The 17,093-nt window shown below is 48.1% G+C and overlaps 1 protein-coding gene across 1 annotated transcript in view; it reads right to left on the reverse strand.

The window, feature by feature from the left end:
* Window positions 1-17,093, reverse strand: part of P2RX3 (purinergic receptor P2X 3) — a 444,899-nt gene that overhangs the window by 131,172 nt on the left and 296,634 nt on the right. Inside the window, exon 2 of the mRNA XM_085651436.1 lies at window positions 1,237-1,372. Coding sequence (XP_085507562.1) covers window positions 1,237-1,372 — 136 coding nt within the window. The remainder of the gene's footprint in view (window positions 1-1,236; window positions 1,373-17,093) is intronic.

A 17,093-nucleotide genomic window follows, 5' to 3' on the forward strand; every position in this document is an offset into this window, starting at 1 on the left:
TGTGCCACTCGATAGCCATGCATCAGACTCAGCAGGAGGACATGAGTCACTGGTGACTTGTAGAGGAGGTGTGGCAGATTCCCCCAGGGGTACGGACAAATACATCTGTGCCCTTCACTATAATCTCAGCTGGCACAAATCATACCTGGTCCCATAGTAGGCAAGGGGTCAGCAGTTGTGCTCGCCTGTGGCGGTGGAGCACCCCTGTGGGCTCACCAATGCCAAGGTCATGGGTGGAAAAAGCAGGGCCAGCCATAACCTCAATGAAAGTGCAGGGTGGCACTGCCCTCAGCAAGGGGCAATGGTTTTAATAACTACAAAGAGTGGTAAGGTTTGGGTGAAGACCATGGTAGGAACTTGGAGTTGGTTAGTATGGGAGAGGTGTGGAGATAAGGCATAGATTAGAAATTTGAGGATTGTGTTGGTGATTTGGGTTGAGGATTGTGTTGGTGATTTGGGTTGAGGATAGTGTTGGTGATTTGGGTTGAGGATTGTGTTGGTGATTTGGGTTGAGGATAGTGTTGGTGATTTGGGTTGAGGATTGTGTTGGTGATTTGGGTTGAGGATAGTGTTGGTGATTTGGGTTGAGGATTCTGTTGGGTATTTGGGTTGAGGATTGAGTTGGTGATTTGGGTTGAGGATAGTGTTGGTGATTTGGGTTGAGGATTCTGTTGTGTATTTGGGTTGAGGATTGAGTTGGTGATTTGGGTTGAGGATAGTGTTGGTGATTTGGGTTGAGGATTCGCTTGGAGATTTGGGTTGAGGATTCTGTTGGGTATTTGGGTTGAGGATTCTGTTGGTGATTTGGGTTCAGGATTCTTTGGTGATTTGGGTTGAGGATTGTGTTGGTGATTTGGGTTGAGGATGGTGTTGGTGATTTGGGTTGAGGATTCGGTTGAGGATTCGGTTGGTGATTTGGGTTGAGGATTCTGTTGGTGATTTGGGTTGAGGATTGTGTTGGTGATTTGGGTTGAGGATTGTGTTGGTGATTTGGGTTGCAGACTGTGTTATTGATTTGAGGTTGCAGAGTATATTACAGATTTGTGTTTGAGGAGTGTGATAAATATTTGGGGTTGAGTACTGTGCTAGAGATTTGGGGATGACAACTGTGTTAGAGATTTGGGGTTGAAAAGAGTATTAGAATTTTGAGGAGTGCATTGGAGATTGGGAGATTGAGGACTGTCAAGAATGGGTGGTTTAGGTTTCCCCTGGTTGTGCTTTGATTCCGCGACTCACCTGTGGGGGTGTGACATAGTCTGCCACATCCATGACCTTCTCGCTATACTTCCCGAAGCCCTTGACCTTGGTCATGACGGAGGACTCGATGGCGGTGTCCCGGACCTGGTAGGCCTTCTCATGGATAAACACCCACCTATGAAAAGAGAGAGAGAGGAGAAAGTGATGAAAGACTGAAAACCACTGGAAGCACTACCTCAGAGGTCATATCCCGCGGTCATCCCACCTGCCCAGGACACTGCCTTCCGTAGCATCCCACAGTCCAGTTGGTCTCCACCCTTCCCCACAGATCTTCATCACCTCTACTCCCTTGACACGCAGTAATGTTACTAAAATTCAGGCAGTGCTTAAATTGAGCTGGTAGTTTCCAGTGCTCGCACCGGCACTTAATTGTCAACACCAGGTCTTATGACAGTCTGCCACAGGGTGGCGCCGTTTGTGTTTTTCAGAGATGAGCACAACAACAGTTGTTTATTAATTCAACATACATTAAAATAACTAATACCGGCCACCCAATCCGTTCTTAAAGCTTTTGGGGCCTGTATTAGTCTGAATTGTGACCCTTGTAGGAGTGGGAGGGTTAGTAATTGTGTTGTTACCACCATTGGCAGCGTGGCGGGGGGGGGGGGGAACGGGTGGTGCAAGCTTCAGAGGCTTCCTGACGACAGCCCTGGCACTTATTCTTTTTACAAGTTAAGCACTGAATCCAGGTACTGATATAACCCAAATTGGCCATATCAGGGGTTCTGCACTGAACCCATCCCATTGTAGTGGTTGTGGTTGCAGCCCCTCAGGCCAGAGTCCACACAGAGTCTCCTTCTCAGTGCTACGGGGAGAGGGCGACTGAACTCCCCGACACAAGGACTCCCTCCTAATGCAAGGCTGCGCGACACATGGAGCTGCACAAACAGACTTGCAGACAGTGCTCATTTTGTTAACACAAAGTTTATTGAATTTTTCATAATGTTATAGACAATGTTACATGATAATGATGTCCGAGTATAATAAAGCATATAAGCATATGTTATACTTCATACAATGACATGCTGGGCACCGTCATTTATGATTGAAAATCTATCAAGAATACAACAAGAAAAATCACCTTCAAGAGATCAATATTTAGCGTGTCGAATTCCACTCACCCGGATCCCTACCCAAACCTTCTAAGCGCTATGTGTCACGTCAGGGCCAAGGAGGAGAGGGGGAATGGGAGTGTTTATATAAGTGTTGTGTGTTACGTGTATAATGTTAGCGATATATGGTGGCAACGGGAGCCATATTGTAGTTTGGAGCAGGTGGTGGGCATTTCTAAACCAAATAGATATTTTGTCATTGGGAACGATGGGCCAATTCACAAGAGTAATCTGAGACAAAATCCTAACTTTACGACGTTCGGTATTCACAAAGGGCATTTAGGAGCAGTAAAATTAGGAATTCTAACTTTACTTCTGCTAAATGCCCTTTGTGAATACCGAAAGTCGCAAAGTTAGGGTTTTGTCTCAGATTTCTTTTGTGAATCCGGCCTCGAGTGCCTGCCCAGGATCCAAGGCCGGTGCTTCAAAACTGATCCCATTCCAAGAATATTGGGGTCTCTAGATTCTTCCCTGCTAAGGGCCACACTTTCGTCAAGGCCCCTTTGCCAGAGGTCTTCACTCCAGTCGAATAGTCTCGGGGCTTTTAGGGATTTCCAGCACTTAGGACGAAAGTGCTTCGCTAGTGTTAGTGCAAGATTTGTAAAACTGGTCCCACCTTGGAGCCTCTTGGAGTCTTGTTGAGTGGGTCTGCCCCTTCTACTCGCAACGAGGGCATAATGAGTGTGCTGTTGGATAGATCAGATTAATTTTATATGGCGTTGGATATGCTTTATGTAGAATGGCAAATTAAATGAATTTGAATTTTGAATTACGTGACACCTTTTTGGGGCGCTCCAACAGTTTCATGCATTCCTTATCGGAAAACGCCCTACCGAAGTCTGCTTCCCATTTCCTTCTCAGTGCTGTAAGTGATGTCATCGGCTGATCTCGGAGTCCTTTATATAACCAGCGCACTAAGGGGCATATTATCAAGTAACGGTGTTAAAATTATCGCCGCTTTAGCGGCAGAAAACTGCCGCTAAAGCGGCGATAAAGGGCTTGATAATATGCCCTTGAGAATTCCAATAGAAGTCCATGTTCTGGTGTCAACCTGGGCTTCTATGGGAATTCTCTGCGGCATATTATTAAGCCCATTATCGCCGCTTTAGCTGCAGTTTTCTGCCGCTAAAGCGGTGATAATTTTAACGCCGTTTCTTGATAATACGCCCCTAAGGGCCATATTATCAAGAATGGCGATAACTTTGTCGTCGCTTTAGCGGCAGGAAACTGCCGCTAAAGCAGCGATAAGGGGCTTGATAATATGCTCTATGGAATTCCAATAGAAGCCCAGGTTCTGGTGTGAAGGACATCAAACCTGGGCTTCTATTGAAATTCTCAAGGGCATATTATCAAGCCCCTTATCGCCGCATTAGCGGCAGTTTCATGCCGCTAAAGCGGTGATAATGTTATAGCCATTCTTGATAATATGGCCCTAAGGGGCTTACTTACAAGCCCCTTGCGTTGCTGGTACGCCGCTTTTTCCCATATTAAAAGTGATGTACCAGCGATGCTAGGGGCTTGTTAATTAGTGTCTTGTAGACAGCGTTCATATCAAAGCATAAATATTGCATACCACACTTGCCCACAGAAAGGCAGAGACAACATTTTTTTAGATACAATGTAATTTAAGTACAAAATGCTAGAAAGGGAGTTCACCATAAAATCATTCAGTTTAGATAGATAGAGGCCGACTCCGTGACTTTAACAGTGACACGTTTGCTGGGTACATCCCTCGTCTCCACATGGAATCTAAGAGGGATGGGAACCCAACCAGGCAACATAAAATACACGCTCAGCTGAAGATGTGCTATTCCCAGGACCACTGGAATTATGCACTTGTGCGGCCGCAGTGATTTTCGCATAGTTGTAGATTTGCCTCATTTGCCACATAATTGATCATCTGCCGCATAATTTGCAGACTTTCAGAAAAAAATAGTTTCGAGCTTAAACGGTTGGAAAGTTACTTTAAACACAGTGCTGTGTATTGCCACGCCGTGGGAGGTCCGCTGCCAAGGTTTGGGTGTTATACTGGAACTAATGAGGTGCAAGGAACGCCCGGATACTGTTAAGTGTAAAGAGTAAAGAATGTTATGTCAATGGTATTTTAACTAAATTCCTATAGGACAGCCGCATGCTGGGTGCTTCCCAGAATGGATTTCAGGCCGCCCACAGCAGGGCATTTCTTGGTAGCACCTTGGATGAGTGCAGATCCTCAGCCCTGATTCTGCTCACCCTGAGCGCCACATTCGAGATGGTGTCTCACCAAACTTTACTTGAGCGCCTGCGAGAAATTGGCATCGGAGGTGTCACCCTTTCCTATTTTACCTCTTTTCTCTCTGAGCTTTCTTTTCAGGTTATCTCTTCCCCTTACAGTTCACAATCTCATGAGTTGAAGTACAGCGTTCCTCAGGGCTTGTCTTTAAACCTTACCCTGTTTAACAAACACATCCAGCCCTTAGCTCGGGTTGCAGAATCTTTTGGGCTACAGCTGGTATCACATGCTGACAATGCCCAGTGTGAGACCGGCCTCGTGGCGTGGGCCCTCCCGACCAGCAAGCCACCCTGCAACCGCACCTGATCCCCGATGTCACAGACTTCCGGCCACCATGGCCCAACAACCCGATGGCCGGCCGGGGCCCCAGCAACACCCTAGACCCTACCACGCATGCCCGGCCGAGAGAGAGAGAAGTCCCCAAGCCAGACCAGGAGACGCCGTCCCTGTCACACCTCTGGTCTCCTCCCCAAGGAGGGTTTCGATTGGCCACCAGGCCCCTGGTGAGCGGGCACCTTGCCTGCTGGGCGTCTGGAGTCCCTCCCAGACCCACCTGAACAGATCAAAGGGCCGAGCGACAGGAAATCCCGACACACCGCCCCCAGGCACCAAGACCCCTCTCGGCGAGGACTCCAGACTTCAAAGAGGAGGGGGAGTATAACAGGGGGTGCTGAAGGGACAGGAGGCAGAGAAGACCTGGACCTACGAGAGACCTGCTGACCTGGACGCGGCTCGATCGATCCCTGAACCGAAGAACGCTACCCGACCTCTGAACCACCTGAGCCCTGCTGACGCTGTCGCGGCTCCCCGAACTCTGAACCATCTGAGCCCTGCTGACGCTGTCGCGGCTCCCTGAACTCTGAACCATCTGAGCCCTGCTGACGCTGTCGCGGCTCCCCGAACTCTGAACCATCTGAGCCCTGCTGACGCTGTCGCGGCTCCCCGAACTCTGAACCATCTGAGCCCTGCTGACGCTGTCGCAGCTCCCCGAACTCTGAACCATCTGAGCCCTGCTGACGCTGTCGCGGCTCCCCGAACTCCGAACCATCTGAGCCCTGCTGACGCTGTCGCGGCTCCCCGACTCCGAAGCCACCTGTGCCTGCTGAGTGACTCGTGGCACTCCCCTCCAGGAGGACCGGCAGAGATTCCCGAGAGAAACAACATCCCCCAGCTCGAGGATTGAGAGCTGTGCGAAGGATACTCCGCTGAGACACTGAACTCAAAGACTGTCCCGCTACCCCCATACCCCCATCACGAGATCGCCGCCGCTTGTGGCACTGATTCAATGCCTGCATTTCGGATCATAAAGATCCCTTGAAAATATCGATAAAGTATACTGTTTTACGAAGAACTACTGAATCCACGGACAGCTGCACTCGGCTCGCCGGAAAACGCTTAGATGGGAATTGAAAAGATAACGTGAAACCGACTGAAAAGTTGGCTCAGCGCAAAACATACGCTTCACTGGCTAAGGAACCACGAATTTTGACTGTTCCAATCTTGGATTTGACCCCTATGTGGTCTGGAATTTCAATCACATATTAAAGGTCCTATTGAATAGAAAATAGCCTTGAGGAAGTCATGGGTTAATGCCCCTACACGACGAAACACGTGTTGGCTGTGACTAGGATGTCCCATTGAAAATAAAGAACAAGGAAGACTAAACCTCGCACAAGAAATTTATTGCTATTGTTGTTTCTGACTCACACGTCACAACTGCTTTGAAATTTTGATTAATACGAGTGCTGGGGATTTGTTGAACTGTTACGTAGAGCTCTTGCTCTTCTGTGTAGAGTTGGTGGTTTCTCTATACCTTACAGCACCGTCAGATTAATTGTATGTTAACATATAAATGTGAATTTCCCTTTTAGCACCAAATACACCTATGATTAATACCACTCCTTTTAACTAATTACTGTGTGGTGTCCCTCTATCAGAGAGTGCAAGCTCAGCGTGTGCGATCCTAGGCACCAGACCCTTCCAGGAAGGGCCTCCCCGCCCGTGCTCGGCATAACTCGTGGAGAGGTGGGTCAAAGGGTGGTCAGGAACGCATTCCGAGGCCCCCCCGGAGAACGCCTTTCCAACACCCAGCTTCTACTTTCATTCTCAGGCACTCCATCTCTTGACTTGGACAATTTCCACAAAGGCATGCTTGTGGGGGCAGAGTGGGCGACTTATAACTGCCTTTGCCTGGATGCTAACAAGACAGATCCTTCTTGTTGACAAACATAGCCCTGTTTGGGACGACCATTAAAGGCCCGCCTCCCTTGGGCCCCCTCTCCAACCCCAGTCGTTGATTAAAAATCTAGGAGTGTGGACGGACAGCAGTCTGGCCTTCAAGGTTCAAGCTAAATCTGTTGCCGGCACTTGCTTTGGTCTCTTAAGAAGTCTTGAACCCATTCTGGGTCTTTTTGACCCCCGTGTCCATCAAATTATAATTCAGGCGGCCATTCTGTGTCGGCTGAACTCCTGTAACATGTTATTCTAAGGCACGAGTCGGACTGTGTTGAAAGGACTACGGCTAGCCCAGAATGCAGCGGCCAGGCTGGGTTTTTCTCTTCCCAGGATTTGCGCTGCTTCAGTTACACCGGCTCCTTGTGCAGAAACGCATTCATTTTAAGGCTCTCAGCTTTGCCCCCATAAGATGTTACATCCTCAGGGGCCCCCTATTCTGATTTATAAAAATTCTTATGTAGTGTACAGGTACTCAATGTCTCTAGTGCCTGCCTTACTCTCATTCACTGGTATATTTACCGCATGTGTATAAAAAAAATTGTGTCCAATGGTGCTGTAAAAACCTACTGGTGATCAGTTCAAGTTCAAGGAAAGTGAAAGAGGTAAAAAAGGTGTGATAGGACGACAGCGCCTCACGGAAGCAGCCCCAACGAGGTGTGTGTAGACAGGTACTCGCCTACTACCTCCTGTTGTCATCATCGGTCGCTGCCGCCCAAACAGAAACAGTAAAGGTGGAACAGAATTGTGTAATGTGCGTCACTAAAAACCTTCGTGATAGTCCTAATGACTACTATCTACAGAGCAACCTATGTGTTGCAGTGGTGTGTGCTAATCTACAAAAACAGGAAGTGTCGACCCAAATTTGGTGAGTTGAGCCTGATCAGGACTCAAGTCACTCAAGAATAAAACCGAGCAGCACTACACTGGCTATACGGTGCTTTATTCTCAGCTGTGTCGCTGCTCATTTAAAAACCGACATGTTTCGTTGCCATATTACTTTACCAGCAACTTCATCAGGGCTTGGGTCGACTGGTCTCTCTGCAACGCTAGTGTGTACCAGCTATAACTTTCAATCAGCACCTGGGGAAAACACAATAAAAACACACATATACTCAGTATCTCATCTACCAGGTCATGCCTGGTCTTACCGAGCGAATGCTCATCATCCAGAATAATGGGTTCATGCTTGGCAGAGATATTTACCCTCAAAATGCTGTGTAGCAGCATACCTGCACCTCCATTGTGTAAGTGTCTTGGGTATATTGCACCAACCCTTTGGCTATTAAAATCAGAACTGCGGAACTTTGTTTCTGAAAAAAGCACACATCAGAGAAATACATGTATCATAATCGATGGAATAGCATGCTTTTAAAGAAATGGAAAAAACACTATTTAGGCTCTTCTATTTGGGTGTCATGTGAAAGTTCTTTGGCTGTGTCCAGGTATTGGCCTAGAATTATCGTGATAACTCGATTAAGATTCATCTTTAAATGTCTTAATGCTAGAGTATGTTTCCTAAGCGGTTACATGTGGATACCAACTTGCGCTGTCTAGCTTTCTTAGAAACCATGTAAGCATACTGCTGCGCTGACAGAACAACGTGTGCTTGTTAAGCCTGTATAAACATCCTGCTGTACCCCCTCCTCGTGGAGAACGCGTCCTACCCCCTGCTTAGCCCGGGAAACCGGGTCTTACCTCGTCAGCCTGAGCATCGGTACTGGCCTCACCCTCGATCGCTGGAGGTCGGCCCGCTTCCTGCTTAAATGTGGAAGTCGCGCGGGAGCCGCGCTTGCACGTACATGGTTAAAGGTACTGCACATGCGCAAAGGAGTTCTTGAAGGGGTGTGCGGCCATCTTGGTTAAACCGCTATTATCGAGTGCACTATAGTGATTATATGCCTGATCTTTTAACATATTAGTGTCAGCTCCTGACTCAAAGGACAGGATACGCTGTAGTGACCTCCTCCCTGTAGAAATGGTGTTTGATACAGGCGGTGGGTATGTTTATGCATCTCGCCCGGTATATTCATATCTACTCCTCGCCGGGCTGTCTAAGAGAGCGATAATAATAGTGGTGGAATCCTACATTTTGAACAGGCCCTCATCCGAGTGTGCATAAGTGTAAGCGAGTGTATGCCTGACCCTGCTAGGTTCCTAAGTGATGATACTGGGTTGATTACTACACCTAGGGACCTATAACCTCAAAATACAGTTATTTTCATATTTATATGTTTACAGTGGTCAGGTTATAGTACCACCTTACTCCACTCAATAAGGTCATTGAGTCCCTGTTGGTCTACCTTCTCTTGGTAAATCCAACGGGCCTCTTTGGTCGAGAGCCTGGCTTCCATGTTGTAAGAATCGCCCATAACACGTTCAAGAACTACCCATTTGACATCTCTGGGATTATGTCCAACTTTCAGGAAGTGTTGTACCAGCTTGGTGGTCAATTTGCCTGCCCTGATGGTACTGAGGTGTTCCTGTATTCTGATTTTCACCTTTCGGGTGGTAAGACCAATGTAGTGCATGCCACAAGGGCATGTTAGCCTGTAGATGACGTTTTGGGTGTTGCAATTGCTGAATGCATTCAGATACCAGATCATCCCACCACTCAAAGAGACATTCTTGGTCACGGTAGTGAGCTCACACACTGAGCACCCACCACATTGGTAATGCCCTGGTGGAATCCCGGTGTCAGTGGGCTTCGGCTGGGGTCGCGAGTGCACCAAACGGTCACGCAAGTTAGTGGACCGCTTAAAGGCGAAACGCGGATGTGGCATCGTCATGGATGGAGTGCTAAGTAAAGGCCAATGTTTTCTGATAACTTGTCTGATTTTGGTAGACAAGGGGCCAAAAGTAGTGACCACCGGGATACAATCGCTCTTGGTTTTGGGTGTTCTTTCTAATAGAGCAGCTCTCGGGGTGTTCATGGCTCGTTTACGTGCTTGTTTGATGATCTTCGTGGGATATGCTCTCTCTTCCAATTTATTGGATAGGACTTGGGCTTGTGCAATGAATTGCTCTGTGGAAGAACAGTTCCTGCGATAACGCAAGAACTGTCCCACAGGTAAGTTATCCCTTAGAGCTCTGGGGTGATACGACCTGTAATGCAACAGGGAATTCTTGTCGGTTGGTTTTTGATGAACATTGGTGACCAACTTGTAGTTCTCAGCCCTGATGTCCAAGTCCAAATATGTGGCTGTGGTGTCGCTGATGGTCCAGGTGAATTTCAGGCAATCATCCAAATTGTTAAGCCAAACTAGGAAATCTTCCAACTCAGTCCTCGGTCCCGTCCATATACATAGAACATCGTCTATGTATCGCTTCCAGAGGGCAATATTCCTCTGGAAGGGGTTGTCATGGTGTAGGACGTATCCAGCTTCAAATTGCCCCACATAGATGCACGCTAGACTTGGAGCAAATGTCGCTCCCATAGATGTCCCGGACACTTGCAAATATAGTTGGTTTTTATAAGCAAAGAAGTTCCTAGTGAGGGCCAATTCAACACACTGGAGCATGAAAGATTGTGGGACATCGTAGAACCATTCACACGATTCCAGGGCCCGAGCTGCCGCCACCAGCGTGGCTGCCTGAGGAATACTCGTGTATAATGATTCTATTTCAATTGTTACCAAGAATTGGTTCTGCGGATCATAGTCGATGTCCTGGAGGATCCTTAACACGTCGGTGGTGTCCTGGACGTAAGAGGGCTGCGTGATCACACATTCCCTGAGGAAAAAGTCAGCATATTTGCGCATGTGCAGTACCTTTAACCATGTACGTGCAAGCGCGGCTCCCGCGCGACTTCCACATTTAAGCAGGAAGCGGGCCGACCTCCAGCGATCGAGGGTGAGGCCAGTACCGATGCTCAGGCTGACGAGGTAAGACCCGGTTTCCCGGGCTAAGCAGGGGGTAGGACGCGTTCTCCACGAGGAGGGGGTACAGCAGGATGTTTATACAGGCTTAACAAGCACACGTTGTTCTGTCAGCGCAGCAGTATGCTTACATGGTTTCTAAGAAAGCTAGACAGCGCAAGTTGGTATCCACATGTAACCGCTTAGGAAACATACTCTAGCATTAAGACATTTAAAGATGAATCTTAATCGAGTTATCACGATAATTCTAGGCCAATACCTGGACACAGCCAAAGAACTTTCACATGACACCCAAATAGAAGAGCCTAAATAGTGTTTTTTCCATTTCTTTAAAAGCATGCTATTCCATCGATTATGATACATGTATTTCTTTGATGTGTGCTTTTTTCAGAAACAAAGTTCCGCAGTTCTGATTTTAATAGCCAAAGGGTTGGTGCAATATACCCAAGACACTTACACAATGGAGGTGCAGGTATGCTGCTACACAGCATTTTGAGGGTAAATATCTCTGCCAAGCATGAACCCATTATTCTGGATGATGAGCATTCGCTCGGTAAGACCAGGCATGACCTGGTAGATGAGATACTGAGTATATGTGTGTTTTTATTGTGTTTTCCCCAGGTGCTGATTGAAAGTTATAGCTGGTACACACTAGCGTTGCAGAGAGACCAGTCGACCCAAGCCCTGATGAAGTTGCCGGTAAAGTAATATGGCAACGAAACATGTCGGTTTTTAAATGAGCAGCGACACAGCTGAGAATAAAGCACCGTATAGCCAGTGTAGTGCTGCTCGGTTTTATTCTTGAGTGACTTGAGTCCTGATCAGGCTCAACTCACCAAATTTGGGTCGACACTTCCTGTTTTTGTAGATTAGCACACACCACTGCAACACATAGGTTGCTCTGTAGATAGTAGTCATTAGGACTATCACGAAGGTTTTTAGTGACGCACATTACACAATTCTGTTCCACCTTTACTGTTTCTGTTTGGGCGGCAGCGACCGATGATGACAACAGGAGGTAGTAGGCGAGTACCTGTCTACACACACCTCGTTGGGGCTGCTTCCGTGAGGCGCTGTCGTCCTATCACACCTTTTTTACCTCTTTCACTTTCCTTGAACTTGAACTGATCACCAGTAGGTTTTTACAGCACCATTGGACACAAATTTTTTTATACACATGCGGTAAATATACCAGTGAATGAGAGTAAGGCAGGCACTACAGACATTGAGTACCTGTACACTACATAAGAATTTTTATAAATTTGTATACGGGGTAGGTCTTGTTGTATTTCATGACTGTGAGAGGGGGGCTACCTACCCTTCAACCCCCTAGGCTCCCTTGTTTTGAGAGCCCCCTATTCTGAACCAGCCTCTTTCATCCTGCCAGCCAACACGCTCCCTGTGTTCCCCCAACGGGAACTTGGCTATAGTTCCCCGAGTCGGCAGAGTCAGAGTGAGGGGCGCTCTATTCGTGCTGTGGCCCCTCCCTCTGGAGCGCCATTTCCCTCTCCATCAGAAACACTCATAACCAGCTTCTGTTCCGCAAGACTTGGCTTTTCTGGATCTAGCTTCTCCCCCTCTTTTCTTGGGGTGCTGTCAGCTGCAGTTGTGTGCTCTAGGCGTACCCCTGGGAGCCCCATTCTGGGGGCAGCCACGCACTCTATAAATCTTCTAACATAACTGTTAACAAGCTTAAAAATGACAAAATAATGAATTAATACTATAACAGAATGTGTAGCATAATGGCGCATAATTTGCCTTTTCTTACTGCATAATTTACTCGACCCGGAGCATTTTTACGGGGGGGGGGGAGGGGGCGGCGGCTCAGGACAGTTTTCCTGCTGCACTTTCGGCATTTCTTATGGCCCCTTCATGGGGTGGATGGATCCTGTACATTCACACACCACTTCCTGCCGTCCGGTAACGTGACTGGACGCTGGTGGAAGGATGCCAGGGGGTGACTATCGTCTTGCTCTTCCATGTTCGCAGTTCTATGACCTCTGACTCGAGCCTCCCTATGATATTTCCTTGGGATTACGACTGCGGTGTCCTCCAGAATTACATTCCAAGATATGATCAATGGGATTCATTTAGCCCCGCAAGAGTCCATTGTTAGGGTCGAAATGCATCGGCGGTTTGAGCTGTAAACTTGTGATAGGTTTTTAGAAGAACAAGAAAAGAAAACGAAGAACCGAATGCACTGTGGAGTCTGCTTTTGAATTTCTTACTAAACTTAGAAAAGCAGATTCCTTTCCGATTCCAAAGAGCCTTGTTTACTCTACACCTACTCTTTCTTGAAAGGCGCGTCGTAAGTTTGAGATGGAATAAGACGTGTGATCGGTGTATTTATTGAACACAGCACAGAGCACACTAACTTACGTCATGCGAGGATGGCGCGCTGTCGTCCGTTGGTGTTAAACTTAACAGAGAAGGGTCCACCCCAGCGGCTGAATTTCACAACGAGTAACCGGGAAATCTGGAAACAAAATGTGACGTCACCACTTGACCAAATGGTGTGATGGCGGGCTGACCCTTTTACCGTGCTTTAATGTATTCATTTTTTTTAAATAACCAATTTGGAGAAACGTGGGTATGGGTTAGAGAGAAACCTCGCGTGTATGCGTTTTGCCAGACCATTACACGCCAAAGCGTTTTATGTCCCGGCTCGAGCTGTGGGTTTTAGGGACAGTCCAGACCCTGACTCGGTTCTGCTCGGCCGCGCCCATGAATGAGCGGCTCACCCACCGCTGGGTGACGACGACATTTACATCTCGGTCACTTCATCTCCCTCCACACTCTGTGCAGGAGGGACCCCTACATACGGACTACTAGATAGATGTCTGAGGCCCCATCATGACGTTGCTGGGGGATGGAAAGGTGCCACACAAGCAAGGCACTGCGTCAGCGCATGGACAGCACTGCAGAGAGCCGCTAGAGGGCGCAAGGGCCACATGTAATCCAAGAAAGGCTTCTTGTGTCCTTGGAACCGAGCACTGTGAAGGTGGTGAGTAGGGCTCAAGAGAATAGGGCCACATAACAAGAGAGGGACAGAAGATGAGCGAAAGAGAAGACACGACTGAGCGAAGCGAGAGACAGGAGACGGCAGAGGGGGCTCGCCCACCAGGGCATTCATGCACCGGCCCTGCCTCTTCCCACGCTGTCACCCTGAGGTCAGAAGGTAGTTTTTAGGCCCTTCGGAGTGACAAAGGGCAATAAAGCAAACTTTGCACGTGTCTGGTACATGTTCCATGCCTGGCCCAGCAGACACGTACAGTTTGTGATGTTCAGAGCTCTGCTGGGCAGGGCTGCTGGAGACCTGGGGCGGACATAGCGCCCCGAAGTCCTCCAGCAACTCTACATGTAAGCCCTCAGAAACCAATGTTACTCAGTCACGATGTGATTGCCAGTGTGAGGCTTCCAACCAGGCCTGTGCGAGGGTGATGTGCCCACTGCCTGCCCTGGTATGATGCGGGCACTCATAGAACAGGGTCCGTTCTTGGCACATCAGAAGCATCCATGGCAGGACCCTGCTTACACCGGGTATACTCCTGGCCCTGGCATAACAGAGTCTACTCATAGCATAATGTGGGCTTTCATGGAAGGATGGTGCCTATCTGTGGTACAGGCTGGCCATGCCACAATAGTGGTGATTCTTGGCATCGTGTGGGCATAGAGGGTATGGGGATGCCCACCACTGGTAGAATGCTTGCCCTGATATATGGATGATAATTCAAAGCCTATGGATGACCGCGTGCCCATGCATAAAGCGACAGCCGTTAGATATCTGTGCATGGGCCCAGCCGTGCATAGATAGTGCCCTGGGGCTGAGTCACGTGAGGACAAAAGGTGACGCAGGAGGACTGAGCGACAGAGAGTGAGAACTCATTCTGTAACTTCCAATGTACACGTGGGACGCATAGCCTGGGCATAGGCCTTCCTGTAAAATACATTTATTGGAGACCCTGTCTCCTAAACCGTATAATAATACTTTATACAATGGTAGGTTTATAAACACATTAAAAAGAATATACTTCAGTGTAATTTAACACCATGAATATCTAGGACAATTAAGAAACATGTGACAGGAGTACATATTCATGTACCCACATCACCTCTCCCCCACCTCAAGACCCTCCACTGGCTGCCCATTCAGAAGAGATGTCAGTCCAAGATGTTGATCCACCCCTTCGAAGCCCTCCGCGGCCAAGGACCCGCGTACATCAATCACCAACTGGACCTCCACCAGCCAACCAGACACCTGCGCTCGGCCACGCCCACTCCCTCCACATCTGCCGCAGCAGCAAAAGTGGAGGACGCTCCTGCTCCGACCTGCTGCGCAGGCTTGCAACGACCTCCCCTTCACCTACGGACCTCGTCCCCCCTGCTGGAATTCAGGGAAGGACTCAAGGCCTGGGTGTTCAACAGAGCCCCCTGCAGCAGCACGCTCAGCGCCCGGAAACCAGCTCGGATTATGAGCCGCGCTGTACAAATCCAGATTGACTGGTTTAAAATCTATCCAATGACCAGGCTACTTCCATGTATGGCATCAACAAGAGAAAACCACGTGCTGCAGATCTTGACTTTATATTGTACATTAAAAAAATTGGTTTAAAAAAATTGTGACACGCTCTTAAAAAAACTAAAGGCAGTGAAATACACTGTGCACTTTTGTCATTTGCATTTTCAGTCCACAGCCACATCTATTAAAGCCCAATGCTGAGGGATATACCAGTTGTTAAAGGCCCCGAAGAGCCCAGGACTTTAGCGAGGAGAGGGCCTTGACTTTAGCAACCTGTACAGTCCACAGCATAAAGGGTATAAGGCTATCAGTACATTCCACCCATTGACTTTAGAATATTCTTAATTAAAAAGCTAGAAACACAAAGACATGCGTGGGAATGTTGCAGCAGAAAGGCCTTAACACGCCATTATTACCCTAGACCCGCTTCATTGCCTTCAAGGGAGCTCTCAACTCTCCAATGTTCTCACATAGTGCTAGTGTCCTGTGTTATATCATTGCGCGAGTGTCCTATATCACGGGAAGGCCCTATATCATTGCGCAAGTGTCCTATATCACGGGAAGGCCCTATATCATTGCGCAAGCGTCCTATATCACAGGACGGCCCTATATCATTGCGCAAGCGTCCTATATCACGAGACGGCCCTATATCATTGTGCGAGTCACCTATATCACGGGACAACCCTATATCATTGCGCAAGTGTCCTATATCACGGGACGGCCCTATATCATTGCGCGAGCGTCCTATCTCACGGGACGGCCCTATATCATTGCGCAAGCGTCCTATATCACAGGACGGCCCTCTATCATTGCGCGAGTGTCCTATATCACGGGACAGCCCTATATCATTGCGCAACTGTCCTATATCACGGGACGGCCCTATATCATTGTGTAAGCGTCCTATATCACGGGACTGCCCTATATAATTGCGCAAGTATCTTATATCACGGGATGGCCCTATATAATTGCGCAAGTGTCCTATATCATGGGACGGCCCTATATCATTGCACAAGAGTCCTATATCAGAGAACTTGTAACACCATTTAACAGCATGTGGAGTCCTGTTTCACAATGCAGAGTGCTAAATAACAGGCCTTACTGTCTTTTGTGACGGAGTCTGAATTGTTACCTCACAGTCCTACATCGTAGTCCTTTTTCCACACAAATTCTGCAAGCTGTTACCTGGCACAATCTCATCTCTGTATTTAAGAAGTGTGGCAAAATCTGAAAGCTCAGACTGGAAGGAGCACCTTGGTAAATTGCTGCTGCAGGCGAGAGCACTTCCCCCAGGCCCTCAGTTAGTGGTCTTGATACAATCTGAGCTTACTATTCACCTTTGTAAATGTCTGAGTAGGACAATGAACAGCGAATCGGTGAGCAGGTAACTTTGGACACATTAAACACAACCACATGATGGGCTGAGCGCTGAAACGTTTCAACCACTCACCCCCAGTCACAGAACTGGGTTTAATCCATTGTTCTTTTGCTCACTATGCCAGCCCAGTTTAGACGCATCTATACGCAAAGTTTGGAATTGCATATGGCTGGGTCCAAACCGGAATGGCGTGGCGAGCAAAAGAACAATAGATTAAACCGAGATATGTGACTGGGGTGAATGTTCAACATTCCATCCATCATCTTTTTGTGTTGCATTTTCACCCTAAGTTGGCCGGGTATGCCCAGACATGGGTCCCGTGCTCACTATGCCACCGGTTTCAAGCTAGCCTGGCTGATGAGGGGTATTACCCCGAAACCGGTCCCAGGTTGCTTGTTTTCCAGTCCAGGGAGGACCTGGCCTGGCAGTTTGGGCAGGACTGTTCCCA

The sequence above is a fragment of the Triturus cristatus genome, chromosome 4_1, assembly GCF_964204655.1.
Source record: "Triturus cristatus chromosome 4_1, aTriCri1.1, whole genome shotgun sequence".
Lineage (NCBI taxonomy): Eukaryota > Metazoa > Chordata > Amphibia > Caudata > Salamandridae > Triturus > Triturus cristatus.